Raw genomic sequence first — 27,384 nt, forward strand, 5'->3', positions numbered from 1 at the left:
TCAGTTACTGATTGAATCACTGATTGATTGATTGAGCAATCAATCAATCAGAATTGTGGAATTTTGTATTAGAGTATCTACTGTGCAGTTTACTTATTTTAGTATTTATTTTAAAAAACAAATTAGTGCATAATTGTGAAATTAAGAAAAGGGATATAGGGCTTTCAAAACAACAAAACTCATGTCTTCTATCACCCTCATCAGAGGGAGAGAAGCATTCAGAGTTGAGGTTAAATACAGGATTACCCTGTAAGAGGACCTATTAGAGGCCTTGAAAATTTTGAAGCGGGGTGTTGGTTCAGTTTTTAGCAGGACAAAGCCCCTAAACATTCAGCCACATCTAAAATGCAACAGTTTATTTCAAAGCATTTGCATGTGTCTCAACAGCCTAGTTCAAGTCTAAACCTCAATCCAATTTAGATTTTTTATTCTGACAAAAAACTGAATTATCCAATGTGTTTTGTCAGGTCACTGCAGATTATTTTCAAGAAGCATTTAGACTTTCCTCCCAAATTATAACAAAAAACTATGAAAAAACCATGATAGTTATTTTCAAAGTTTTGCTCCAACTTTTCCTTAATATTCAATTTAGATGTTGTAGGCTTTTGATATTATTGTGATAAGTGAATATAGGTGCAGAAATTGCCAATTTTAATGACAAAATGAATACAAAGTACTTCTAGTTATCTTTCAATTCAGTTTTAAATTAATTCCTATATTTATATAGTATGTGAATATACACAACTCATGGTAGCTTTATAACATGCAAACAGGTTCAACTTGTAAAAATAGTTTATATTTCCATCTATTTTATGACTTAAAATGTGATTTCTTTTTTGTAAAACTGTTTGTTGTTGACTACAAAATGTAAACATTTGCATTTCTCCTCAACAATGTTGCCATATCTTTCCAACAATGAACAATTTTAACACATTAGAAATATTCTCTTGCTTCCCAGGGTCCCATCAAACCAATACAACATGAATTGTAATTTAACTAAAAACATTTATTTCTTTATACAAAAAAATAGAAAAAACCCACAAGTGTTTGCAAAGGCTGTTCGCCTAACATTTGTGACTAAAGTGCAACAGCAGAAGTGATCTTGTGCAACATGAATTTATTAAGTATGAACTTCTACAGACAACATCTCTCCTTTATTTAACAGAGCTGAACTACAGTTCACTTATAACTAAATGAGCACTGGTTTGTGACACACAGTAAGCTGACAGGATGAATATGATGCCTTCAATCATCCCCTGCATTTTTAATCCACTACAACACAATATGTCAGTATTCTGCAATAAGGTGCAGAAAACTGAGAGAAGCTTTGCTGCGGTGGGGAGAGGAGCTTCCTCTCTTGCTCTGAGATCAATACGTTTCCAGAGGGCTCGGTGTGCAACACTGCAGCATAGTGAGGATTTATCAAAGCCAGTCAGGTGCATTGCAAAGCCTTCAGTCTTCAGCCCATGACCACAACGATTTCACAAATCCTTGGAGTGCAAAGCTTGAACATGGCACCCAAGTTTTGCTACGTTTTATCTTATAACTGGTAAAAAATGATTCGTCATACATGTTACTGGTGGATTTTTCAAAATTTGTAACCATTATAATCACATTATGTAACTGTTAAAAGTTGCTGTCCAGGGCAATTATTCAGCATCTGATGCCAGTTGGAGCTGTCGGTGTCCCCTGCTGAGCGGATTATGACCGTTTTGGTGGAAACCTGCTGCACTATTCTGGAGAAGCACCGCTGGGACTTTAAGACACTTGCAACCTGTTGCAACTCGCCACTCATCAAATTTGGTAGACAGACGAGGCTGGCTCTTCAGATGGATTAAAAAAGACTGGTCAGATATTCAACTTTCTCACCATCAGTTCTTTTCAAAATTTATTTGTGTTCTCAAAAGTTCCTCTGCACCTCTTGCCGAGACAGTGTAACCCTGTGCAACCAATAAGGCACAGCACACGTTCTCAACCACACTCAGTGCCTCGACAAATCTCAGGTCCCCTTTTCCCTTTATGTCTACACAATTAAAAACACCAACATTAATATATATTTTTCTTAACTCTGCTTATGACTCAGAGAAATGGTGGACACTGCAGGGTGAACGGCACATTGTTTGGTCACATAGGAACTGCTTGAGTTCCTCAGGTCTTTGTCTCTCTAATTCCAGATTAGGATAATGAGCGTGCGTTGATTTTCCACCAAGGTTAATCCCAGTAGGACAGTTTATCCTGAAGGAATCACCACTCTGCTTTGCCTGACTGCCAGCACCAAGGTCTCAGACACAAAACCCTGCAATCATAATCCTGCACATTGTAACTGTGCATGCATAGTTTACATTCTTGGATGTCATATTTTGAAACTGTTGTATCATTTGTCCTTCAGTCACACTCTCCATTGACAATATAGTCTGTGTTGCATGGACTACACCTGATCCATGTCAGAGAAAATACCATTGAAGTCATGGGCATCAATGTGCTGCTAAAGCACTTACAAGTAGCTGTCTGCTTTGTAAGACTCAAAGAAAGAGGGGCAATGCCAAACATGATGCTTTTTAATACCACACCTTTAGAATAGGGAAAATATTTCCAAATTAAACAATCTGACTCACTAAGTGAAACTCAACAGGAGTCTGGGAAGTTCCAGCATCTGTAATATATTCATCCAGTCACTCTTACTAACAAGTGTCCTGTCAGTGCCTTAAAGTTTTAGTTATGGTTACATCTATTGCACTACATAAGGAATTCCATGTCATTATGGTTTTTATTTAGGTTAAGTCAGGTATCTACACTTACTCATCCTTAGAGAGCACATGGGCCTCACTGCAGCTGCAACGGGCCAGCATAGCTACAATCTCAGATCTGAGGAAGTGTAGCTACAGGAACTTCACCTTCAATGCTTTATATTCTAACTTTATGACATAGTAGCTGTTTTTTAGGGAAATTTTTGGCCCACAAAGGACGGAGGTGGGATCTCCTGGGAGGTGGGAGCTCGGCGGGTTACATCCAGGACACAGGTCCTATGTGTCGCAGCGCCAGGACCGCCGGGGTCGGTGTGCGTGCCAACCCAGTGCAGCACACGAGTGGAGGGCCTGTGGTGAAGGGCCAACTGCCTGGAGCTGTAGCCGCACATCCCGATCCCCACGGCCCCCAGCAGCATAGCCATACCAGGCATGGTCCTCTCAGCCGGAGGTGTCACAGGCATGTTATGGAACGCCTGGGTCTGATGGGAAAGAAAAAGCGACAGGTATCAGTTCTCCAGACCTCCCACCAATCCTTTTCATTCTTTGCTAAACTGTGATTTTTCTCTTTAGACAAAGAAAAGACTTGTCATTAGACACAAACAGTTTCATCTATGCCGTTTTATGGGACACAAAGATGAGCAAATCATAAAAACGTAATCCTTTCCATAGCTGCTGTGTCACAGGCAGTTAGGAGGCAATTCCTGTGTTCACTCATCCACTGCTCATATCTGTGTACAATCCAATGGACTGTCACCACCCGGGTTTCTCAGTTGTTTGAGACATAAACAACCACCACAGTGCAAAAATAAAAGCCGTTCTACAATTACAGGCACAGCAGCTTGGAAATATCTCCTAATTGTGGATCATGAGTGTATATTAAGATAGCGCTGTGTTTCATCATCTTGTCACAGCGGAATTTATTGAGGCAATAGAGTGAAATAAATGTCAGCATTATGACACCATATGGCTTAGGGGAAATCACTTTGTCAAAGCTAGTGCAGAAACAACTCCTGGGAATTTTCTTAAAACCAGGATCAAGTTCAGTCGCTAAAGCTTTCTCTTTTGTCTATTGTGTATTAACAAACTTTGCTTCTCATGCAAAACATTAGATTATTTGCAAACAAGATTCCTCAAGTAGTTAGCTATGAACCTAGAACATACAAATTGAGATTTTGCTTATGTAAACGTTGAAAGAAAAGTTGTAGTTTCCTCACCTGCAGCAGTCTAATGTAACCGGGAGTGAGTGTTGGGAGTCTGAAAAACATCTTGGAGCCTTCCACCGGGGACTTCTTTCAAAATCCAATGAAAATCAAAGTTAAAGGCCGGATCACCTGGGCTCTATTTTCTGAAGCTCCTCTCCCTGGACTCCCTGGATGGGATCCCCCACTGACAGATGGGCGGCCCTGGGTGTATGTGCTCACTGTCCAACCTATGCTCTGTGGTCTGACATGAGACAGCCTGGTTAGCCCTTATACCGACTCCTTCCACTGTTTGCATAACAGGAAGGCTTCAGGAGGTGAGACTAAGGAGATTAAAGGAGCTGGGAGACATGAACTAAGAGCTCAGTGCAAACAGAAACATTTGGAGATGTTTTCTAGATGATGCATTGACATTAAAAATAAGATTAAGGGGGATTATATTGTAAAAGTGCATGACAGTGCTCAAAAATGTTATATTATGGTCAAAAGAATGTTTTGGAATAGACTCTAGAGGATTAATACCCCCTGAACCTGATTTTACCATAATATAATTACAGATTTCAGTGTCTCTTCCTATTAGGATTTAATGTGAATGGCTACCATAAAGTGGTGCACATGTGCAGAGGATGGGAAATTATTATTATTATTTTACTTTTTATGAATGAAAAAATAAAAAGGAGGTATTATATGCTTAACTCTGAAACCTCTAAAAAATCAGCCAGTCAGCTTTTAGTAACCCAACTGATTAATTGTGTTTTAATCTTAGTATGAGTTCTGCAAAAGCTAGTTCATGTCGTGAACTCAAGCTACCCTGAGTTCACGACATGAAACATAACAGCATCATGTTGTTCTTCACCTGGGACCGAGAAGATGGTCTCACTTGATGTGGAGAGTGAAATACAAGGCAATTGTAGAAGCTGTAAAAACCTTAAGAGCGGGGTGGAGATTCACCTTCTAGCAGAAGCAGAATCTTACAAATTAAGCCTGGGAATGTCTAGATGAAAAGATCAAAGGATATTCATTTTTGAATGGCTCACTCAAGTATAAGTACAGCACATTAGCATCATATGCAACATCTTCTCCAACTACTGCAAAAGTCATTTGAAGTAAAATAACACCAGATTGTGTCATCTGAATTATGTTCATTCTGTTGATGTCCACCATGGCCTCTTTTGCAATTTCAGCTGTTTTTATTTCAGATTTAATATCTCTTGTGACCGCCTGGACCGCAGGGTTCTCGGTTCCAAATCTAATAATGAGGAAGAATTGCTGTGCTGAGTCGTGGTCAAGTGAAATAGTCTCCAGCATGAGAATCCTACAGTAACCCTCTCTCTAATCAATGATAATAAATCTGGCTCCTAATTCATGTATCCATAAACAGTGTCAAAGTCTGACAATAATAGGCCTTTTGATGCCAGGATTTCTTTTTTGTTTGCACAAAACAGATGCATATAAAAGTGCTAAACAAGATAAATCTGATCCAAAAGGCTGTTATGTAGCAGTGCGTAAGCCAGGAGATTTCTCCCCCAAAGCCACAAATTTGAATATAATGATCAGAAAACAGATTTGTTGCCTGGAAAACTGAAATATCTACTAACTATAAGACAAGTTAATAGGGGAAACTGGGAGAGAAAAAGAAAAATAGGACCAAGGCATGTTGGGTTTACTTGGCCAAGATCTTATGTAGCAGAGATTCTTTAATGAATGACAAAATCTAAATAATTGAGCAGTGGCTAGCACCCAAAAATGCTAATCTGGAAATTTACTGCACCAATTAATATTCTCAGAGAAATTCTTGATACTTAGTGCTGCGGTGCATTTGCAATTTCCTGAGACAAGGGAAAAAAATGTAAAATATATTTATGCAACCACAAACAACTATAACTACTTACTACCACTTAAAATATAAAAGTACAGCTCTAATAAAATGTACAATGTAAAAGTAGACTAACTTGATGTATACTTCAAACTGAATTTCTTATTTATGACAAAAACAGTAAAAGTATGCAGATGTACAGCTTTTAAAATAAAACAGGTTATTCAATAGATAATGTACATATTCTGTACAAAAATGTGAGGATTATCTAAACTTGACACTTATAAACTCGTTGTTGTTGGGAAGATAATTAAGCAGTTGATCCAGCACTGAAAGGGCTCGAGCTATTAAGCTAATCTAAAATCGGTCCATTAATCTGCAAATGATCACCCCTGTTTGATCTCACATAATCTCACAACGTCTGCCCTTATTTTCTCCTCTGGCTAATATCATAACAATGAGAATCTGAGCTCCCATCAGGTGCAGCACCTGGTCTCCATTCATCCACAAACACAGGCCACAGATGGCTGCCTTCTCTTAAAATACCCAGTCATCGCCCACACATCTCAGTGTTGTGAGTCGTAACCTGTTGCTCTCCACTGGTGTGTGCTTTATCCAGAACAACACTTCCACTGAAGGCGATAAGTCACAAGCAGCTTTGGCTAAGGCCACCGAACTGTCACCGTCCAGCTGAGATAATTATTTGGCCTTTCTCTGAACTCTTTGCTGGGCTGTAAGCTGTAGGAAACCGTTTTAAAATAGCTGCAGACAGGCATGCTATGGAAATCACGTTAAATCCCCATGTGGTATAGTTTTAAACTGTTTACCAACAAGAGTGTATTACCATTTAGAGCACAAAACTGGAGACATAAAACGCTCAATACACACTCAGTGCATGGACTGGGTTCCTTTAGCATAAATTACTGCATCAGTGCAGTGCAATATGGACACAATCAACCTGCAGCTCTGTTCAAATGTAATGGAAGCCCAGTTTACTTTAATAGAGGCCTTCTGGTTGTCTCCACTGTGGTCTGGTGTCACACCTCCCGAGCTTTTAGGTAGGATGATTTTGCTGGTTAATCAAGCAGTGACACCATAGTCATTAAGCCTGGTATTTTTATTGGCAGTGTGGTACACTAGATTTTCTTGGTAGATGGCAGTAACTTTGTACTTAATAATATGCAGAGGCTTGTGAAGTGACTCCCTAAATCATCACTGACTCATTCTACAACCTCTTTCAGACTTTTACATAGATTAACTTAATCTGAAAGGACTTTGGCTCACAATGCTGTTCCTTTTCTTCTTTGACTACATGAGGTACTTCTGGCATTGTATCAGATTCAGGAGCAGCGTAGCCCAAGGACAGTGACAAAATGATGCCCAAACTTTGGATACATTTCTGGGGCCTCCTACAGAACCAACTCCAGCCAAACCCCATGCCTTGCAACACCAGACTTTCCATTAGTACGTTTTGATAAAGCACTCATAGCGATGTCTGATGTCAGTCACTGTCATAGCCCTAACAGTGGATAAAGAATCTTGAGTTGGTCTGGTGTAAATGTAACTCTTGAAAAAATGTTTCAAGTGTAATGAAACTCTAGAACCAGATTTTGCTTACTTTTTAAAATAAACTACGGTACTTAATGCAATCTGTTTATGTAGATGCTCCAGAGCATAATTAAATGACAGGAAAGTTAAGGAGGTTACCTAACTTTTAAAAGACATAATTAAATGTCAAGAATCCCCTGGTGGTTAATGGAGGTTCACTGACTTCATTATTCCTTTGAGGCATTGATGTTCCTTGGCATCGAGACAAGCATCTGTTAGTGTAAGCCAAATGTTTGTGGTGGGTACAGCGTGCCCGCTGTTATAGCATGCTGGACCTTAGCAGGACACCTGCTGGCTAATCGTGTTGAAAAGGTGTGAGGTCTCAAAATTGCAGAAGCAAAACTGCAGCAAACCCATCGTTATGGGTTTCTTTACACATCAAATTAATATGCTTAAGAAAAGCATAACAAAGGAAGCATTTTACACAGTTGATCATTTCTTTTTGACAGGATTTGTGAACTACAAATTATAGCTACGTCAAAATAAGTCTGTTAAATTATTCAAGTTTTTTTCAACTTCAAGAAAACTCATACAGAAATGAAATGTGTCCTGTTCGCATGAATAAGGACAGAAAAATCATTGACACAGCAATCCTTAAATTAAATCTTTTTTTATTTATAAAAAAATAACCACTTTCATTAGAGATCGAGCAATTTCCCAAACAGTACAAATAACCCCTCTGTACAGTGTCTGGTTATTAGGTGCAGAAGGTATTATTGCTGTGTGGTTGGAAGTCTGGTCTCCTTGTCTCTCCGCATAGGCAGAATCTCTGTGATCCAGTATCTGAACAGGGAAACAACAGCATTGGCTTCCTCTGAAACACAAAAAGGACAGACAGAAACTCTTTGGTTACTGCTGACAACACAATACCACATGAACAATTATGGTTCATGACTGGTTTTTCTCACCAAAAATGTGTCGACACATCATTTGAAAATGTGCTTCCCACACATTTTTTTAGAGACATCCTCCATCCAAAGGACGTGGAATACCTTTTTTTAATTTCTTTTGAAAGTTTGAGCTCAGGACTAACTTGTGCAAAAAGTAAAAACAAATGGCACTAGGAAGGTTTGTTGAGATAGCATTATTTACGGAAAGACTCTCAGGGTGAACCCAAACATGCTTAAAGGAAATCTGCTTTAAATCTGATTTTGAAGTCAATTAATTGCCATCCCTGGGGGGTAGATGGAATAAGAAGAGCTTTGGAAACTTTATTTGAGGAGCTTTAAAAGCACGCATGCACCTGGATTAGCTCCTGCCTGCCAGTGAATCTGGGTTACACTAAAGCACAAGATACTGCTTGAATAAGGTGGATGGTGTTTGAAATGCTGAATAAATCCTAAACATGTTCATTTCAGTGATTCAGAATGATGATGTCAAATTTAGTAGAGATATGAAATGTTTTCTTATTCATACCCCTGATGGATTTAAATATAGAATTATTTTCATTGAACCAAGAAGTTTCTTTGGTTTAGGAAATAACATACAATAGATGTAAGAGTGTGCCATTAATTTAGGATCAGTTATATTCAATTTTAATCAATAATTCTTAATAAATGTATTTCTCGTTTTAATTTACAGCTAGCTTTTTGCATGTTTCCACTGGTACTGTGTTGATTTACCTTTTGTGACTAATTGTTGGGAGCCTTGCAAATCCTAAAACTCCACATCAGAATCAAGTTGTTGATGTGGTTGGATCAATTCAAACCTTTAATATAACTTCCAGTCAGAACTAAACACCTTTATCAAACTAAAAAATTACTTTAAACATAAATCTGTCAGGGCTGTGAATGATTCTGGCCTTGGCAGTAAACATCAGCAGTCCAGAAAGAAAACAGAATTATGACATGATATAATATAATAAAAAACACAATGAAGATTATCACATGTTAAGACCCAAGGGGTATGAATACTTTTACAAGGCACTTAATAAAGCTATGCATCATCTAACCCAGTTAATCTGGTGCTGAATTTTACTTGGATAAACTACCTTTTGCTATAGAAATAAGATGCCTCATGTGATTGAATAAAAAATAAAAAAACAGTCTATATCTGTGAATAGAAGCATGACTCATACAGTAGGAAGACAGCTGCAGTGCTAGGGAGTTTAAAAAGCTTAAAAGTAAAACAGGTGGGTGGAGAGGATTCTTTTGCAAAGCAGAAAACCAGTCATTTTGATGACACCTGAATCCTCTGGTTGAACTTTCTTCAAGCTCATTCAACGTCTGTGCTCATCCTATTCCTACAACACAATCTGCTTGCCCTCCTACCCAACTTCTCAGAAAAGGTCAGAATGAAATAGAGACACGAGGTGTCTGGGGATAAAAGAAAGGTTTTGACTGGTGATGGCCTTGAGGCAAGACAAAACATGTTTGCTAAACCAGGGGAGTTGCAATATGGGCAAGATCACCTCTAGTATTAACGAAACAGAGACAAGTAGGTGCGGGTTTAGGCTGAAATAGGCAAGTGAGGGCATGTATAATCAGCTGAGCAGTAAATATTAATAGGAGGCAAACAAAAGCAGAGTGAGGCAAGTATTAACCTGCAAGGACGTGTTTGAGAAGTGCCAGGGGCAAGCTCTAGCAACAACCATGGAGCATCATTTAACAAAAACTTCTTACTGACCTATTTCCATCACACTTGCTATGATAATTTGACCCACCTTCAGACATATAGGCGTCGTTGTTGAGCTCAGCGAGTGCCGTTTCTAGACTGTCAACTTGATTGTGTTGAATTAATTTTTTAAGACTGTACAGCTTGTTGAGAACAGAGTTTGGGTTAGATCCTGTTTCTAGACACCTTAGAAGACCATCCACTGTAGCAGAAAGATGAGGAATCTTGACTCCACGAGGAGAGGCTGAAAATACAGTAAATTAAAAGTGGTTTGATATACAAGGCATTGATGTAAAGTTTAAAATCTTATAAAGGACTAATATTAGAACATCTTCAATCTACCTATCTGTATGGAAAACGTTTGAGACAACATGGATAACACAAAGTGCTTTGAACACAATAAAAACAGGAGGGGGCTTCAGAAATATGTGTGACCAACCTGTCAGATTCAGTTGCAAAAAATGTTTGTTTGCATCATAAGCAACATTATATTATCTAACTTTTGTGAAGCTGTGCAAGATTTAAGTTTTTCCTCCAATATGACTTCCCAGTCCAGCTAACAGATCTGAGTGCGGTAACTGTGTGGACAAAGGTCTTGCTGGTAAGACAGCAGCCCAATAACAGACCACAGTGTGGCTCTTAATTCTTCATTTCTTCTGGTGCTGGAAGCTTCAGGTGGTTTAGAGACATACATTTTTTCACCCTTTTCTTAAAGTACAAGGATGGTGAAAATTAGAATCAAAATTAGTACTATTGTTATACTGAAAACGTAATAAAACTTGATAATTGTTAGATATTTCATCTTTTAACATTAAAATTCAAGTCACGAGAGTTGAGTGTGCGACAGAGAACTATTGAGCGAGATTGAGATTTAAATGCACACAAATTAAATGATTGTGTTTACATTGATATGTGCGGTCAGATCAGTGCCCCTCCACAAAAAGGCATAAATATCACAACACACAGAAAAGGCTAGGGCAGCAAAATACATTTGAATACACCCCCAAGCCAATCAGCGGGTAGCAGTTTTCAGCCTAACTTAGCTCTCTTGAAGTGGGGCTGATGCCACGTAACCATTACTGGTGGAAAACTCTTCGAATAGAGCAAAGTGGATTAGAGCCACATCATTTGTTTGGTTACGTCTTTCTTTGGATCAGTAAATATGTTTTGACTAGGTTGACTCATTTCCTGTTAATTCTCTTTCAATCACATATTCAAGTGTTGCTTTAAATGACGATGCTAAGTCTTAATCCAAAGAAATATACAGTGATCTTTTTGGTTCATTTATTGGAGCATTAAATAGATGGTAAATGGAATTAAGTTATGTAGCGCTTTTGCAGTCATACTGACTGGGCCACATTCACCCATTCACACACACACATATTTATACACCATTAGGAAACTTGGGGTTAAGTGTGTTGCCCAGGAAACTGGAATTGAACCTATAACCTTTCGATTGCAAAACAACTACTCTACCTACTAAGTCACAGTCATCCATCCTGCAGGGAAATAATCCATTCTACAGACTGAGAGCTGCTTTAACAAATGGTACAGGCCTCAGTGCAGAGACAATGATCAATGTCTACAACGGCTTGCAGTGGAGGTGCCAATACTTACAGTCTGACAAATAGATTTCCAGTGTTGTCTTCAGGAACTCTGACACCTCAGCAGCTTTTCTCTGGCTATCTTCCTCCTCCTCTTCGTCTCTACTGTAAGTGAACTCCAGAGCAGCAGCACGGGGCATCAGTCCTAAGGACAGCAACTTCTCTTTGTGCCTCTTTTTCTTCAGCTTTCTCTTCTTGTTCCTGCTAATGTGCTCACTTTCTTTGTCCACTGCCACCTGACTCTGACCTGCCCCTTCGTCTTTCCCAGAGTCTCGAGAAGGGCCTGGCTTCTTCTTTTTTCTTCTTCTTCTCCTTTTCTGGTCTTCCGCCTCCTTTTCTTCATCTTCCTCTTCATTGCCCCTATGCACACTGTCCTCTGTAGAGGTGAGGGTATACTGCTCATTAGTGAATGCTTGAAACTATTGTTTCAAAAGCTCAAGACATTTTCCAGATAGCTCTCCTCATTTTAGTTTGTAAGAGGATATATTCAAAGTCACCCATTTAGATTTCGTTCCATAAACCCTCTCGCAATATTTTGAAGACTTGCAAAATCTTACTTATGCATGCAGTTTTGATGTGTTGTTTTCACAGTTTAGAGTAAGAGAAAAATCCTATTATTTCTTGATGTCCTTTGGATTTAATTTCAAATTATTTTGCATTTTCTGTACATCAAAATTAACAAGGTTAAAGCTTTGTTCTGCTTTGCACTAACCAAATCACCAAGTACACATTTCAGTTAACATAGGTGATAATATTCAAAGAATTACAGTATAAAAATACACATACTTTGTCAATTTTGATTTATGCAGCACCTAAAAAAATTAATTGTTGGCTATCGATGGCTGAGCTGAAGAATGGAAAAAAGTAAGGATTCAGTTGTAAGTAGTTTTTCCAGGTTATTTGTGTGTGTATTTATAACATAAGATGAGATACATATCTGTAACCGATTAACTTATCAGTTTGCCATCTGAGCAAATTATTTTGAAGAGAAACAAATATTTATTTAACTCAAATACATTATTTTTATATTTATTATGCTTCTGGCTGGTTAATATTCTTCCTTTTCATGTAAAAATGGATGCAAACTTGGACAGGATTAGTCAACTGTGCTATATGATCAAGCTGCTTCAGACAAGCAAGTCTCAGAAAATAAAATACAGCCCTATAAAGTGATATACAAATATATTCACCCAAGATCAACCATCAGTTGCACTTCAATAAACTTAATCTCAGCTTAAAAAAAAAGATCATGCTTAATTTTTACTGGTACTTCCAGTATTTCCCTGCATTGGAGCTATAAAGACAATCAAAATGAATGACTTCAATGCCTGGGAGAGCAAACTTAGTGAAAGCCCATATCATAAATCTCTGTAAACTAAATGGTGCATGGCGAAGTCCATAAATGTTAAGACTATGGCTGTCTTACCAGCAGGGCCTTCTTCACGGTTTACGCTTTCAAACTGGAAGAGTGTGACAGATTTCTCTGCATGTACATTATAGCCTTGAGGAGGAGGTAGGACTGTGTACATCCGGAGGCTTTGACTGGCTGCATTTTGTGGCTTCTCTGCATCTCCTGATTCAAAAGTGATAAAAAAAAATCATATAAATGTAATATAAAACAAGAGCAAGGATATGGCAAGGTGTGAGCTTACCAAATGCATTTTCTTCTCTGCATTTTCTTTTCACATGAGTTGTTCTGTCCTGATCTTCTGAAATGGCTGATAAGTTTTGTTCCTTTCCCTTTGTGGTAATTGCAGGATAGAGCTTCTGGAGAACTTTTGATTTAAACACTGTAGAAACAACACAGTAATATCTCTTAAATTGTTTTTTCGTCTTCTTTTTTTTAAACAAATCTCATTCCTTCGAGACTAGGAAGGGTTTATTACATACAGCCCTGCTGAATCAAATGCTGCATCATTTGCCTCTAATGAACCGTCAAACTAAAACAAAAAACAAAATCAAGCAAAAACGAAGCATGTAAGATTCTGTGTCTTGCAAACATATTCAAATTCTTGAACTTGTTCATTTTTTACATGTTACAGTCACAAAAATATTTTAAAGAGATTCTTTAAAGTATCTCCTTTCAAAGTATATTTTAAAAAGATATATGCAACACTAATATATAGCATAACTGATGAAAGAAAGCAACACATTGTTTTAGAAAATTAGAAGATTAATTTGCGGGAGGGCATGTCACCCTGCCAGTTGCACTCGTGAAACATTTTTAATCTTGCTATGAATAATCTTTCACTTTACCAGCACGGTTTGTGTTGCTTTTTCACATACAATTAAAAAGACTGTATTGTAACAAACTGTGTAAAACTCGAAGAATATGTATTCTTCTGTAAGATTGCATCATCATCTCAAACGTGATGTCCTAACCACCAATATTAGAAAACATTATTCTCGGTTTTTTAAATATTCGTTGTCATACTAAAGGAATAATAAAACTGCGAGGTGCCTTCACAAAAACCTTCATGTACACAATGAAGGATAAATTGATTAAAACATTACATTTAGCTACGCAATGGAGGAGGAAAGAATGAGACACGTGCATTTGTTTACAACACGGCTAGTTAGCAACTTAGCACAAGACCAAACCAGCAAGCTGCATTATCGAGACATATTTTAGACATATGTTGTAGATATTGTATATGACAAGCACAACAGTTAGGTGACACAACAGTTATCAGCTCACCTTCTTTTCTGTGTGCCATATAAACCTTGCCAGCGTTCTCGAAACGAGGAAGACACAAATGTTTTAGCAGAATGCTAAGCAATTTAGCGAGCTAACTATGCTACCAACATTCTAGCTTCTGCTAATCCAACATTAGTTATCCGGTACCTCGCGTAGTTATTTACACGCTAAAGCTGATCCACAATTATCCAACTGATTATTTAACTACGCATTGACTAGACTAACGTTTGAAACTCGTTTCTTCCGAATCCTCACTAACATTCACCGCCCACCCATTTGAAGGTGGAAACAAACAAGATTGCAAGGGTTCAACCACAGAGCAAAACTCTGTTCACTTTCCTACACATTTTCAGTAAATTTACTTTTCTACATAAATAGCTTTTTTATTACGAGGGTTCAATACAGCGAACGGACGATTTTAACTCACTCTTCAAATCGGCAAAAGAATTGTGCTTGTTTTACACAATGCCAAAAGGTACATGATATTAATATAACTGAAGAATAGTTTAAGTAGACGATTACGGGAATAATCGTTGACATTAAATAGGTAATAAGCAAATAAAATCTAATTATACACAGGACGAATTAATTTCGAGACCAAGGCTTTTAGAATAGCCCACATGCATTTATTATGACGTCAATCAAGATAATTAAAGTTTATTAAATATCATAATTTATTAAATGGATAACTTTTTTTCTCCTAAAAAGTGATAAATCAGACTAGAGCTCCCCGTGTGTTTGACTCCTGTAACAACAACGACTTGGGGCGTGCGCACACCAAACCTCGCTGTAGGACGGGATGGAAGCGAGATGAGAATACTAAGCAGGTACCTCATGGCTCAGTGTCAGCACGGGATGAGTTGAGATTTGCGCACCCATCAAACTTGGCTTGGGACCTCAGCATGTGAGCGCACTTTTGCAGAAGGAGGATCCGCCCAGGATGTCAGCTCTGAAGAAGGTAAACCCCTCCACCCGCCCCACTCTAATAATGCAGCACACATTTAATAATGTTACAGTAAATCATAAGATGTATCGCATGTATGGCAGAGAAATTGGTATGTATTTAATCTGGGCTGGCTGTGAGATTTTTAGTTATTGTGCAGGGTATTTGGATGATGCATTATCTACATGATTTACACTTATCCACAATGTAGTTTGTTGTTTTTTTCTTTTCGTTCTTTAGTATGCACATAATCTGTCTACAACTACCCTTTAAAGTTGCTTTCATTCCATAGAAAAGCTTGTCTGAGGAGAGGTTAATGCCAGAACAGTCCCTATTGTCTTAGATTAACTTCTAACATTAATTATATATCATGTTTAATCCACCTAACACATCCTTTTAGTTTGCAGTCACATAATACTGAAAGTGCTGTGCTGACTGTAGTTTCTGTGGGTGGATGAGCTTCACTGACTGTCTAACAGCACCATGAGCAGTGCTGGCAGTCGTGAATGAAAGTGGTGGTTCTTGCAATTGAACATATACAAAACTACAGAAATTTGAGGTAATGTGTTACATAACACATTGCAGGGAAGATTTCAAGAGCCTATGCAGCATTCAGATTGAGTACTGGCTTGTACTCACATGACTGATATGAGGAAAACAGTTGCTGTTAGGGAACACTTAAGCTACAATAAATTGTGTCAGCTGTAAAACAATGACAAATTGTGTTGTTAAATATTCAGAGCAGTTGTAAGTGGTGATGGCTGGACTCCAGCTGATTCTCATGATTGAGTGACACAAGAAGGAAGTTGGATAGATTGCCTGCTTCAGCAGGTGAATTCAGAGCAAATGCACAGCACTCAGTACGCACCGTGAGTGACAAAGTGCTTGCTGGCAGCACTCACATAGTCAGACATCATAATCAAAGAGGCACTAAAAATAGAAGACCATATTCGTTGCAACTCTTCAGAAGCTGTGTGGAGTTGCTGCTTCTTCACCCAAGCGGATCAGAAATTTACTTGAGTAGTCCTCGATGTTGTACTCTCGACCTGCTTAGTAACACTGAAGCTTTTATTTTAGACATCAATGGCGGGGCAGCACTTTATCAATGGACTTGGATAAACTATGCATTGAAAATCAGTCAATGGAAAACATGTCTGTATGTTTACTAAAGACTTGTGGTTGTCGTAGTGAACAATGACAATTATTAGTTGTAATTATCCAACATCACATTAACAGAATCATGATGTTTTTCTGTGAACACACTGCTGGTCTGCTCAGTATGTAATGTACGGATTATTGTTATTCGCAATAAATAAAATGAACTGTGAAAATGCTAAAAGAAAATGAATACATAACTTAACTTTTTGGTGGATAGGTGCTGCTCACCAATCCACATCTTTGATTAAAGTAAAATCTCCTCACATGTGAGCTTCCTCTGCTGAACCAGGCAACTGCTCACACTTCCACTAAAAAGTAGATGATTCATATGAAGATTTTCTTTTACTCATAATTCTCACAATTATGCTCCTCTGAAAAGAAGACAGCCTAATTAAAAGACACCACTTGGAGTGGATAGATAAAAGACTAAAACACCTAAGACTGCCTTTTTTCAAAAGATTTCCATGGCTGTGAAAGCTTCCGCAGACGTACGCTCTCACACAAACAAAGAGGTTGCCTGGACTTTGTCTGCTGGGAGGTGGCGAGATGAAGCTCTTTTAGTCTATTTGACGATGCATGGCTTTCTGGAAACTTTAATTACAGTGCCTCACAAAAGTATGAATACTACTTATCATTTTTACATTTTGTCAAATCACACGAAACTCAGTGAACTTTATAATCTTATGCGAGAACAACTCAGAGTAGTACATAAATGTGAAATGCAAGAAAAATGAAGCGTGATTTTCCAATTTTTTTTAAAGAGGTTGTAGGAACATAATGCCATTTGATACCACAGTCAGAAAACAATGTTACTTTCTGTTGTTATAAAACTACCACATATATCAAACATGAGTTAAAAGAAAATTTGACTTCATAATTTGATACTTTGAAATTGATTCTCTGTCTCTTTAAGAAGCGCATACTCTCCACGACAATCCGCCTTCAGTACGTCATCACAACAATTCTTCTCAATATGCAATCAACATTCATTCTTCAGAGCATTGGACTGAGAAGTAGCTTGTGTATTAAGCAGATGTGAGGTGTTTGCTAATTGCTGCTGTCGCCAGTCTGGTAGAGAGGAGTGGGGAAGAAACTCAGGGGAGCTCAGTGGAAGCTTGGCTGGAGACAGCAGCTCCGAGCAGGAACTTTGTAGAAATAGGTGGCTTTTTGTGGAAACAAGCATTTAAGCATCCCAGGGGAATTTCAAGGATTTCTCAAACATGCATGAAAGAATCAAAGCAATACTAAAGGTATGTTTTCAATGAGAGAATAACATAACACAATATAAAGCTCAGAAAATTTGACTTTACCCTTTACAAAATAAACTTCAAAAACTTTGTCTAATTATTGGAATTCTATGGTTCTCCGATGTTAGTGGTAGCACTTGTTTCAAGCTGCGTAAAAAATGTTTTCATAATAAGGAGGTTTTGTTTTGGTCAAGTCATTGAGAAACTACAACTAAGTTGCTTAATTTCTAAAATCGTAGATATTGCCTTTTTGAGAAGGAAATGTTTGTTTTGATTTCCTCTGAAAAACTGAGTATCAGAAAAGGAAAGATCATGCAGCAGCTCCTTAAATCCTCCATAGATGATGAACTGATTGCAGTCAGGTGTATATACTATAATCAGGCCAACCATGTCCCCAGGAGGAATCCTCTGCCAGAGGGAGAGACTCACAAGCACAGCCACACACATAGGATTCTTACATATTGTGCTTTTATGTGAGGAAACCACTTCAAAGTTGCACACAATTGTGAAATGGACAAAAAATTAAGTTTTCAAAATTCTTCGTAAATTAAAACTTTAAAACCACAGATTGCATTTTCATAGAACCACCTTTCTCTGCAATTGTAAATGTAACCAGCTTTGCACATTTATGTTTATGCATGGTCAGTCTATCACATTACACTTTTTGGTATTAACCAGACTAAATACCCCCAAAAATTCAGTGGTTATCATTACTCTTGATAGGCACTTTTTAAAACGTGTGAAGAATATTCTTAGCACCACAAAACAAAACAAAACAAAAAAAAAAAACACTGTAGTGAATGCAGACAGGACTGCTTTAGAAGTAAATTGTCAAACACTTAAGGTGGGATCATTTCTTATTCATTCATTCACTGAAAACAGATGTGCTACTTTCCATGCGCTGAGTCTCTGTTTTTCCCTTTAACCTTCATGTTTACGCTTTTGTCTTTATTCCCTTTTTATTTACACCAGGCACTCATTTTTTTCTCCCCTTTTTGTGGTTCTCCATTATTCCTTTTATGCCTCTCTTTATTCACTGAAAGGTGTCCCTGCACATCTGCTGTAGTTTGGCTTCAGCAGAGGGAGCTGAGGATTGATGGGTCTTCCGCTTCATGGATCAAATGACAGCCAAGTGTGTGTACCTGTAAAGGAATCTAAGTGTTCATGTGTGTCTTGTCTGTGTAGATGGGCTGCCTTAGTGCGAATGGTAGTCACAAGTCTTTCATGTAGGTGGGTCTCAGTGTGTTTTGCCACAGTTGCTGTTAGTGCCGTGTTTCTCACATATGTCTCAGCTGAATGCAACTCTTTGCAGGATTAACTAAACCAAGCGAAGTTGTTCTCATAAAGCATAATACATATGCTGAACATAAAAATAAATTACACTTATTAGAAAGTATCCGAAATAAATGCAGTGATGTCATAATTTTGGGTTTGTTTAAGGTTTGTACGTTTTGGATATTTCCTTTTGTTTAGTTCTTTCTTCTTAGTTCATTCTGTCTTCAGTTTAGTTTATCTTTGCTTTTGCTTCTATCTGTGATTCCCCTGGCTCCATGTTCATTAGTAATTAATTACAAGCACTTTTCAGCCAAAATTTTGAAATCAGGGAACACTAAAGTGATCAGAAGTGTGAATGAGGCATTTTGTCAAACACTTATGATCCCATAGGCACTTGTTTCAGTGGGAGCAGCCTGCACTTCTTCTACGCCAGTGGTTCAGCTTCCCCAGTCTGTGATATGTAAGGGTCACAGACTGCAACAACTCTAAAGCCTTCATAACTCTTTAACATGCCGTTATCTCCCAGATAAAGAGATGTGTTGAGCATAAGTTTTATGGGCAAGTATTATGACCTGTGCGACCCCACATAAAAATGGAACAGAGACCAACATAAAAAAATAATTTGAAACATATAGACCACTCTAGCATAGAACCATGAGGCGCACAAATTGACTACACACACTGAAACACCTCCAGAATGTATCCATTTAACAGAGCTAGGACTCCATGAATCAGTCGAACAAAATGTTGTTGAAAAACCCACAACAACTGAAAGCCTCCACGGCACATGTTCAAAGCTGTTAAGAAACATAAAATCAGACTAAAAAGTACCAGACTAAAAAGTATATATATATATATATATATATATATATATATATATATATATATATATATAAAATTTCGCCCATTTCGTTTTCATTGTGTTAAATACTTAATATTTGTTGCATATTATTGTCCATCTTATTAGACCAGATTGTACTTGGCGGCGGGGGGGGGAGCAAACTAATTTTCGGAGCAGCTGTCCTTTGATAGTTTGCACAAAGATAAGTGACCACGTGTCTCATCCACTGCAGGCCTTTGAAAACCTCTTACTGAAGACAAAAAGAAATCATCCTGTGTTCTGCTTTTAATACTTTTTTTAAAATTACTGCTGTGATTCAGTTGATAACACATATGTCTTGTAAAACGATACTGCTTGAAAAAACATTTTGTAGTCAAGATCCTTTTAAAGTGCATGGGTTTGATCTGAAACTGAAGGAGACCACATATACAATAAGCAACCAAAAAGCAAGATTTTTGAGAAGGGCAAGTAGGAAAAATAATTTAGCTCCATTGAATTGTCTGCTCTTTTAATTACCTTATTGTGGACAGGCTGTTAAATACTGTATATCTCCTTGAGAGCATATAAACAAGTCAACGCTGGAAGCATTATATATATAATATCCCTACAATACTTCACAATGTGGTCTCAAAATACTTAGTGATTAGAAAGAAACCTCTACCTCAGTTTCTGTTCAAAAAATTAACAATACAATTTTTTTGTAAATAAATAAATAAATAAATAAACTTCCTGATTTAATAGTTAGTTTTTCAGCAAGAAAATAATTGAAACGGACTGGAAAAAAAACTAAATATATGGGGTGGCTGACCTTTTTTCATTCAGTTTGGTGTATTATTTTTGTCAGCCTTCTGAAGGACTCTGTGGCTGCTTTCCTCTCCCCAGTTTTTAAAATCCAAAAATCTTGCCTTCATGAGAGGCAGGCAGTTCCTGCAGCTTCATCTCTTTGTGTTCCACTCTTGCATTTGAAATGTGAAGATAGTGCAGTTCTGTTCCACTTGTAGTTTTGGCCATTGTCCATGTTTCTTAACACATCTTGGTATAAACCAATGTAGCCTCTGTCCACCTCGAGGGCCTTGCACCATTTATTTGTTAGTACTTTAAACTGCTGGGTTAAAGTATTTGCCCCTTGATAGATTTAATATGTTTTTGTTTTTTGTCAAACAACACAGAAGTCTTCAACTCCAGTCCTCAAGGGCCGGTGTCCTACAACTTTTAGATGTGTCTCTGGTCCAACACACCTGAATCAAGTGGCTGAATTGCTGCTTCAGTATACAATCACATTCTCAAAGTCATATGACTTAATTAATTGACTCAGGTGTGTGGATGTAGAGACAGATCTTAAAGTTGCAGGACACTGGCCCTGCAACTTTAAGGGTAGAAGTTGACGACCCTGGGCACTTAAGTGTTTCAGTTCATCAAACAAGCACTAATATCAGTTTTAACTTCTTAATAAGTGTATGAGGTAGTTTTCAAATTATGTTTAAAGCTAACCTAACCTAACCATGTGCAAAACAGTAACCACCCTTTCTGTTAAATAACAAATTAATTAAACTATGTTCTCAAAACATTGCAATAATACTGAATATTGAAGGTCAGAGTGCTGTTTCCCCTGCAACACTGGAAACATGCTAATGCAGTAAAATGGACCAGGTCATGATGAGGCAGATGTACAAATAGAACTCTACAAAAAATAATTACGTTGTGTCCCCTTCAGTCAGACAGATTATAACACAGGTATAACCTTTTTTGTCCACCTTAATTCATGAAATTGCACCATGCCAACATACTTTTAAATCTTCCTTCCACCATGACGTATTTATGAAGAAAAATTAAAATTTAACTGTCAGACAAGCTAAAAATATAATGTTATTTTAGAAGCTACTTATAAATTGTGCTTCATCTGACTTTTTAACGCCTATTGAAAATGTTCCACTAAGACTCTTCCCTCTTAATCATGTACTCATTCTTACCATGTTGCAGCATCTTGCAGCAAATCAAAGTCAAATCTAACTCAGTGGTCATTACCTAGTTTTTGCGCTAGTCTAATTATTATGAGGCCTTCTAGCAGTACTTTCATTGTTATTCTAATTTTCTATAAGAAAGGAAGTGGCTTCATGTAAGTGCTGAAGTAATCTAAGGCTAAGCTAACCATACAGCTTTTCTCAAAGAGATGCAAGTGCAAGCCCCTAAAAATAAGCTGATTTAATTCTCTGAATGATATTATTTTTAATCTTCATTGTATAAACCCTTCTTTAGCTATGATTTAGCTTTTTTTAACATGTATTTATAAATTCCCTGCGTACACTATGATGCATGAAGGTATTTGTATTGCACACATTATTGAAGGGAACTCGATGAGGCCTGAGTTTGCTGTGTCATTAACAGACACAGCATTGAAGGCTGCATTGAAAGGTTGAATGTTCGCCAAATTCCTTGTTATGTCAAGTATAAAAATAGTACGATAGTGAGCAAAATAATTTTTATATGCTCAGTAACTACAGTGAGTGCACTGGGATTTTTAAGAAGCAGCATGTCTTGGCAGCCAACCATCAGCGTGCTGATGGTTGCACTCTACTCCTCAACAGTAGGCAGCAAGATATCCTATTATGCGTGTGCCACTCGTGGTAATTGCCTGTATGCTGCAGATGCAGTGTGGAAATTAGAAGCGAGTCACTCTACTCGTGTATGCACTAGTGTCAGTGTTATCTGGCCCCCATACTAACTCTTAGTATCTGCAAAGGGGAGCTAGTTTTGAAGAAATGCATTTGATTTTGTAGTCATCATACTTTTCTGCTTTTATTCTTAATCTTTAGACTAGTTCTGTTTATTCCCTGTTTTCTCCCTGTTTTTACATCTGTGTTTATTATCCATCTCCCCAATCCCAGCTTCCACCCCCACAGCTGTTCTACATTATGTTAATTACACTCTCAGGTTCCTCACTTTAGCAATCAATTCCCCACAGTATTTACGCTCCCTGTTGAACGTCTTGGTTTGCTGAATTTATCTGCTGTATGCTGTTCCAATCGTGTTTTCCAAATGTTTCTGTTTGTGATTTCTGGATTAATTTTTTGTTTTTTTTACCAGCAGCATTTGGGTCCTGTAAAATTACAAATCTTGACTCACTGACTGCTCAAGAAATTCAAAAAAATATTTAGCCAATAAAATCACTGTGCCTCTCTTCCAACTAATCCAGAAAATATGTTATGAGCTGTAAATGTTGTTCTGTCTTCACGTTAAATTAAACTACTCGGTTAAAATTGGTGACTCAGATCAGCAGATGTTAAAATTTAAGTTTGTACAAATGTCCATGTCCCAGTTAAATGTGTCCACATGTCTATTATTAATGTGTTCATAAAAGAAAATTAAGCTCACAACAAATACTCTTTTGTGCAAATCTCCAGTCGTAAAATAACAAACAGATGTCCTACGAGGTTATGCATGCAAAATTCAAAGCATTCTTTCCAGACTCCAATCTTTTCAAAGCGTAAATGAGAGGCAAGTAGTAGCATTGTTTCTGACAGCTTGTTTTCCACACTTGTCCAATACAAATGTGCAAACCAGTCAGCAGCATTAGTTCTATCTGACTGTCATGGGTTTGTGTTTTCATGCCTCTTTTAAGCTTTCTGATCTGTAACCTTTTTTGCAGGCAGTGCATTACAGTTTCTGTCCATCCTGTGTGTGATTTAAATTGCAGATTTCATATTTCAGTTTAACCACATTAGATCTCTTAACACTTACTATAAATACATACTAAACTTTAGAATCTATGCAATATTACCTTTGTCATAAGAAGAGTTTAAATGTTGTATGGAAAGGTTTTATCCTTTCTTCTTTTTTGCATGTTTTTCCCACTTGGGGTATCAAACAAGTGTTCCAAAGAAAACCTAAGGTAAACAAATATTTCAAAATAATACTTTTAGACATCTTAGTCTGGTGCTATGTGAAAAACCAACCACCATAGTTGTAGTTATCATCTAACTATAACTATACTTTTTTTATAGAAAGTTGAGATACATGTTTTATTTTATTACTAATTACTGGCAGACCTCTGTGTTTAAGATAATACTTAAATTGAATATAGCTGATTAGATTAAATAAAATAAAAGAGCTCAGAAAAGCAGTGCATTATTTCTCAATTTGAAGAAATTCAGGAACAGATTAGAAATAAAGTAATTGAAAAGTCTGGAAGGGGTTACACAGTGATAAGTCTTTGTGACTCCAGTGAACCAAAATGAGAGTTATTATCTAAATAGAGAATAGAAGGAATGGTGGCGAATCGTCCAGTAGAGACTGGTCAACCAAAATTACTCCAAGAGCAGATTAATGATCCATGAGGTCACAAAAAAGCCTAGAACAATATTCATAGCTCTGCAGGCCTCACCTGCATCCATTGACGTCAGTGTTTGTTTCACCAATAAAAAAGATAAAAAATATATAAAGTGGCATTCATGGGGAATATCAAAGGTGAAAACCAGTGCTGACCTAAAACAACACAAAGATCAGTCTAAGGTTTGCTATACAACATGTTGACATGTTGCCATACAAAAAAAATGTATAAACTCCATGGTACATTTTTAATGAGTATTGTGTGAAAGAAACAAAAGTAGAATAATCTTGAAATACTTTTCACACCACTGCATATAAATATATTTTCATACTGAAGTTGTATGTACATCCTCAATTCTCATAAGCAGTTCCCATGCTGACAAGATAGAGTTTGCCATTTCTCTTTCATTGGACTGAAAAATCTGCGGCAAGTCAGAGCGTTAAGTACTAAAAGCAAACTAACCATGTACAAATTCCTCTGAATTTTATCCAATGAAAGGTGGTATATTTCTAGATCTTTCTGAAAAGGTCCTTGCTCTGCTATTGGAGCCCAAATGTTATTTTTGTGCTCAACATCTATAAAGGAATTTGATCTCTTTTGTTTAGTTTCCTCAGTCTTTTACGCTGTCATTGGCTTGTGTCTAAACACCATCTGTTAAGAGCTTGATTCCCCAAATTAACTGGAAATGAGCAAAGAAAGCAAAGAAAGAGTGGTGGGTGTCTCGGATGTGAACACATCACCACACCACTCTAAAGACCTGTGAGACAGACAGGGAAATAAAGAACCCAAGAATCTATAGTTTAATTGTTGTTAGGAACAGTTTGATTAATATTTGCCCTTCCTACTAATTAATTTCTATTAATCCAATTAAACTCAAATAACATCTATAAAAGCTTATTTGTTAATTTTTTTTAAATTATTGTGGGCATTTTGCAGTTCAATTTTGGACTCATTTGATAATTGTAATTCATAAATTAACCTCTGCTGTTCTCTATCTTTTAAATTGAAACTATATATTTTTAAATATATTTTGAATTTATTTCAAAACATTTGAAATAAATTTCCAATAAAATTTGAAATAAATAAAATACATTTATTTCAAATGAATAGATTTGAAATAAATAAAATACATTTATTTCAAATAAATAAATTTGAAATAAATAAATAAAATCCTGTTATGACTAAATACAAAGAATATAAACAGCAAAAAATATGCAGGTACCAAATATATCCAGGTTATCATCTTCATTTTTTTTTTTTCTCAGAAAATGCATCTGCCTCCAAACAAATTTTTATTACATAACATATTTCTGATGTTCATCATAGTTTCTTGAAAAACATGTAATTTAAAGCTTTTTCTAAATATTATTAGTATAAAGTTATTGTTGGCATATAAAAGTGTATGTGCTTAAGACCTTTCATTTGATAATTTCATCATTGTCCATTTGAATTAATTTCTGTTTTTAAATATCTTTTCTCTCTCTTTGGGAGAAGGACTGTCATGTTCTACCCTCTTTAATTAAAATGAAGGCTTATCTGATGTTTCTTATTGAATCCCTGAGAGAAACAAAATTAGTTTGTCAGTCGGTAGAGCCTGAGATAACCATTTAAGTGTGTATGTAAATTAATAATGAACAGAAGAGTAGGACAAAAAGTAAGAGTGCCTGTCTATATTAAATCTCTACAGTGGTTACAGACTGTGATGGAGTTGTCAGTCAGCTGCAAGGACAAAGAGGTATTGTTAGCCCTTTTAAAACCACATCTTTCTTTGTCTTTGTTCTTATCATTTTCCGCTTGTGGAAATCCTAGACAATAGCGATAATATTCCACGTCACAACAAAGCTTACTGAAACCATTATCATGGAAATAAAATAGATTGCAAGTTCAGCTTTCAATCTTGGGAAAGAAATGTAGGGGGAATAATGATTCAAAATGTCTGAAGCTCAAATTTAAGTTCAGATTGGTTAAAGATTTAGTGAACTCACGGGATATGCTGTAAGCATGCATTATTGATTAGTGTGACCACCTCCGGCATGTGAGTAGTGCAATTATGTTTGCAGCCACAATTCCCTGGAATAACAAAACTGGTGAATCAAAAGAAGGCTTGCGATTTTACCACCCTGTTTTTCTAATGTTATTTTAATGATGGAGGATTTTAGATTTTTATTCATATTCACATGCCATTTCACCCACTTTTGACTGTATGTGGACGGAATTTGAAATAGGGAGTTTATAAAAGCATCTTCCATGTACATACCCACGCTGCAACTATCATTTTGTGCTGCTCTGCTATGATCAGTGTGCACGAGAAAAGTCTTAGAGAACTGTGGAGGCTTCTGCTTTGATTCTAATGGTGTCAGAATTGGGTATCTGTTTCTGCTCTGTAAATGAGGATCCCAGCATGTGTCAGTGTGTCTCCTCAGAACTCCAACTTGTTTATGTGCTTTGAGCTTCTGTGATATTAATGTCTTTTTTTTCTCCCTTCTTTTCTCCCTTCTGTCACAACCCCCCTCTGTGCAACCCCCATTCCCATGTTGTTTCCTGGAAGGTGTTACCAGGCATTCTGCAGAAACATTGCTGTATCTTACCTGACAAGAAAACAGGTAAGGACTGAGCAGAGGGTCCCCTCTCTTCTAAACCCTCAGCACCAGGATAAAAGTAGAGTCACTCGTGATTTTAATGCGTGTGTGGTCATGCTGAGGTATGGACAGTCAGATGAGGAGGGGAGGTTGTGATCCAGGGGGGTGAACATTTGTCTGTTCTTGTCTGTGTTGTGTTCCTCTACAGCTTGATGGTAATATATCTCACACAAATTGTATCTTTCTTGTTCCTCTCTGTCCAAATGAAACTGATGTCAGTTTATGATTGTAATTTCCTCTTCAGCGTTCTGTAATTATCGTTAAACTACTAACTAACTAACTGGCAAAGTTACTAAATTTTGACATAGTCCTAAAAAACATCATGGTTTTGAGAGATGCACAGATAATTCAGCATCTGAACAATTTCAAGCTAGATTGGCCCTTAGAATCAGTTTTTGAAATAAAGGCTGTTCTGACAAGGACACTTCCACGTGAATGCCATTACTGAGTGGAAAGAGATTGAAGTTGACTATTTTCAGTATGGTATTTAAAAAAAAAAAAAAAAAAACGTTATGAAGTTTCTCTTACTATTTTTTTGTCTGTGGCTAACTTAATGTCTTTGTTGGTATATACTGTAAGTTTTCAGATTACCAGCAACTATTTTTCAAAAAAGGGACTAGCAACAGGTTTTTCACCTTTTTTCTGGTGAATCTAATGTAAAGCCATGAA

At 37.1% G+C, this 27,384-nt stretch overlaps 3 protein-coding genes across 3 annotated transcripts in view; 1 reads left to right on the top strand and 2 right to left on the bottom strand.

Moving 5' to 3' along the window:
- Positions 1 to 970: 970 nt before the first annotated feature.
- zgc:193593 (uncharacterized protein LOC564090 homolog) lies at positions 971 to 4,174 on the bottom strand. The gene is made up of 2 exons (XM_044143005.1): positions 3,962 to 4,174; positions 971 to 3,226 (listed from the first exon to the last, which is right to left on the bottom strand). The coding sequence occupies exons 1-2, from the start codon at positions 4,010 to 4,012 to the stop codon at positions 2,939 to 2,941; spliced, it is 339 nt and encodes a 112-aa protein (XP_043998940.1). The 5' UTR covers positions 4,013 to 4,174; the 3' UTR covers positions 971 to 2,938.
- A 3,787-nt stretch (positions 4,175 to 7,961) lies between these two features.
- LOC122845929 (glutamate-rich protein 1) lies at positions 7,962 to 14,620 on the bottom strand. The gene is made up of 6 exons (XM_044142494.1): positions 14,286 to 14,620; positions 13,240 to 13,377; positions 13,014 to 13,160; positions 11,601 to 11,963; positions 10,033 to 10,227; positions 7,962 to 8,184 (listed from the first exon to the last, which is right to left on the bottom strand). Exons 1-6 carry the CDS (start codon positions 14,302 to 14,304, stop codon positions 8,084 to 8,086), a joined length of 963 nt encoding a protein of 320 aa, XP_043998429.1. The 5' UTR covers positions 14,305 to 14,620; the 3' UTR covers positions 7,962 to 8,083.
- Positions 14,621 to 15,068: 448 nt separating this feature from the next.
- Positions 15,069 to 27,384, top strand: part of dlgap2a (discs, large (Drosophila) homolog-associated protein 2a) — a 158,327-nt gene continuing 146,011 nt past the window's right edge. Inside the window, exons 1-2 of the mRNA XM_044142496.1 lie at positions 15,069 to 15,243; positions 26,625 to 26,679. Of these exons, the coding sequence (XP_043998431.1) occupies positions 15,226 to 15,243; positions 26,625 to 26,679 (73 nt within the window). The 5' untranslated portion in view covers positions 15,069 to 15,225. The remainder of the gene's footprint in view (positions 15,244 to 26,624; positions 26,680 to 27,384) is intronic.

The sequence above is a fragment of the Gambusia affinis genome, linkage group LG16 (assembly GCF_019740435.1).
Source record: "Gambusia affinis linkage group LG16, SWU_Gaff_1.0, whole genome shotgun sequence".
Lineage (NCBI taxonomy): Eukaryota > Metazoa > Chordata > Actinopteri > Cyprinodontiformes > Poeciliidae > Gambusia > Gambusia affinis.

Bases quoted from the DNA above. Each gene is read 5' to 3' on its own strand.
- zgc:193593 (XM_044143005.1), bottom strand. From the start codon at position 4,012: ATGTTTTTCAGACTCCCAACACTCACTCCCGGTTACATTAGACTGCTG. The intron at 3,227-3,961 runs GTGAGGAAACTA...CTTTCCCATCAG, and splicing joins GTTACATTAGACTGCTGCAG to ACCCAGGCGTTCCATAACAT.
- LOC122845929 (XM_044142494.1), bottom strand. The intron at 13,161-13,239 runs GTAAGCTCACAC...CTTTTGAATCAG, and splicing joins CAGAGAAGAAAATGCATTTG to GAGATGCAGAGAAGCCACAA. The intron at 10,228-11,600 runs GTAAGTATTGGC...CTGTATTTTCAG, and splicing joins GGAAATCTATTTGTCAGACT to CCTCTCCTCGTGGAGTCAAG.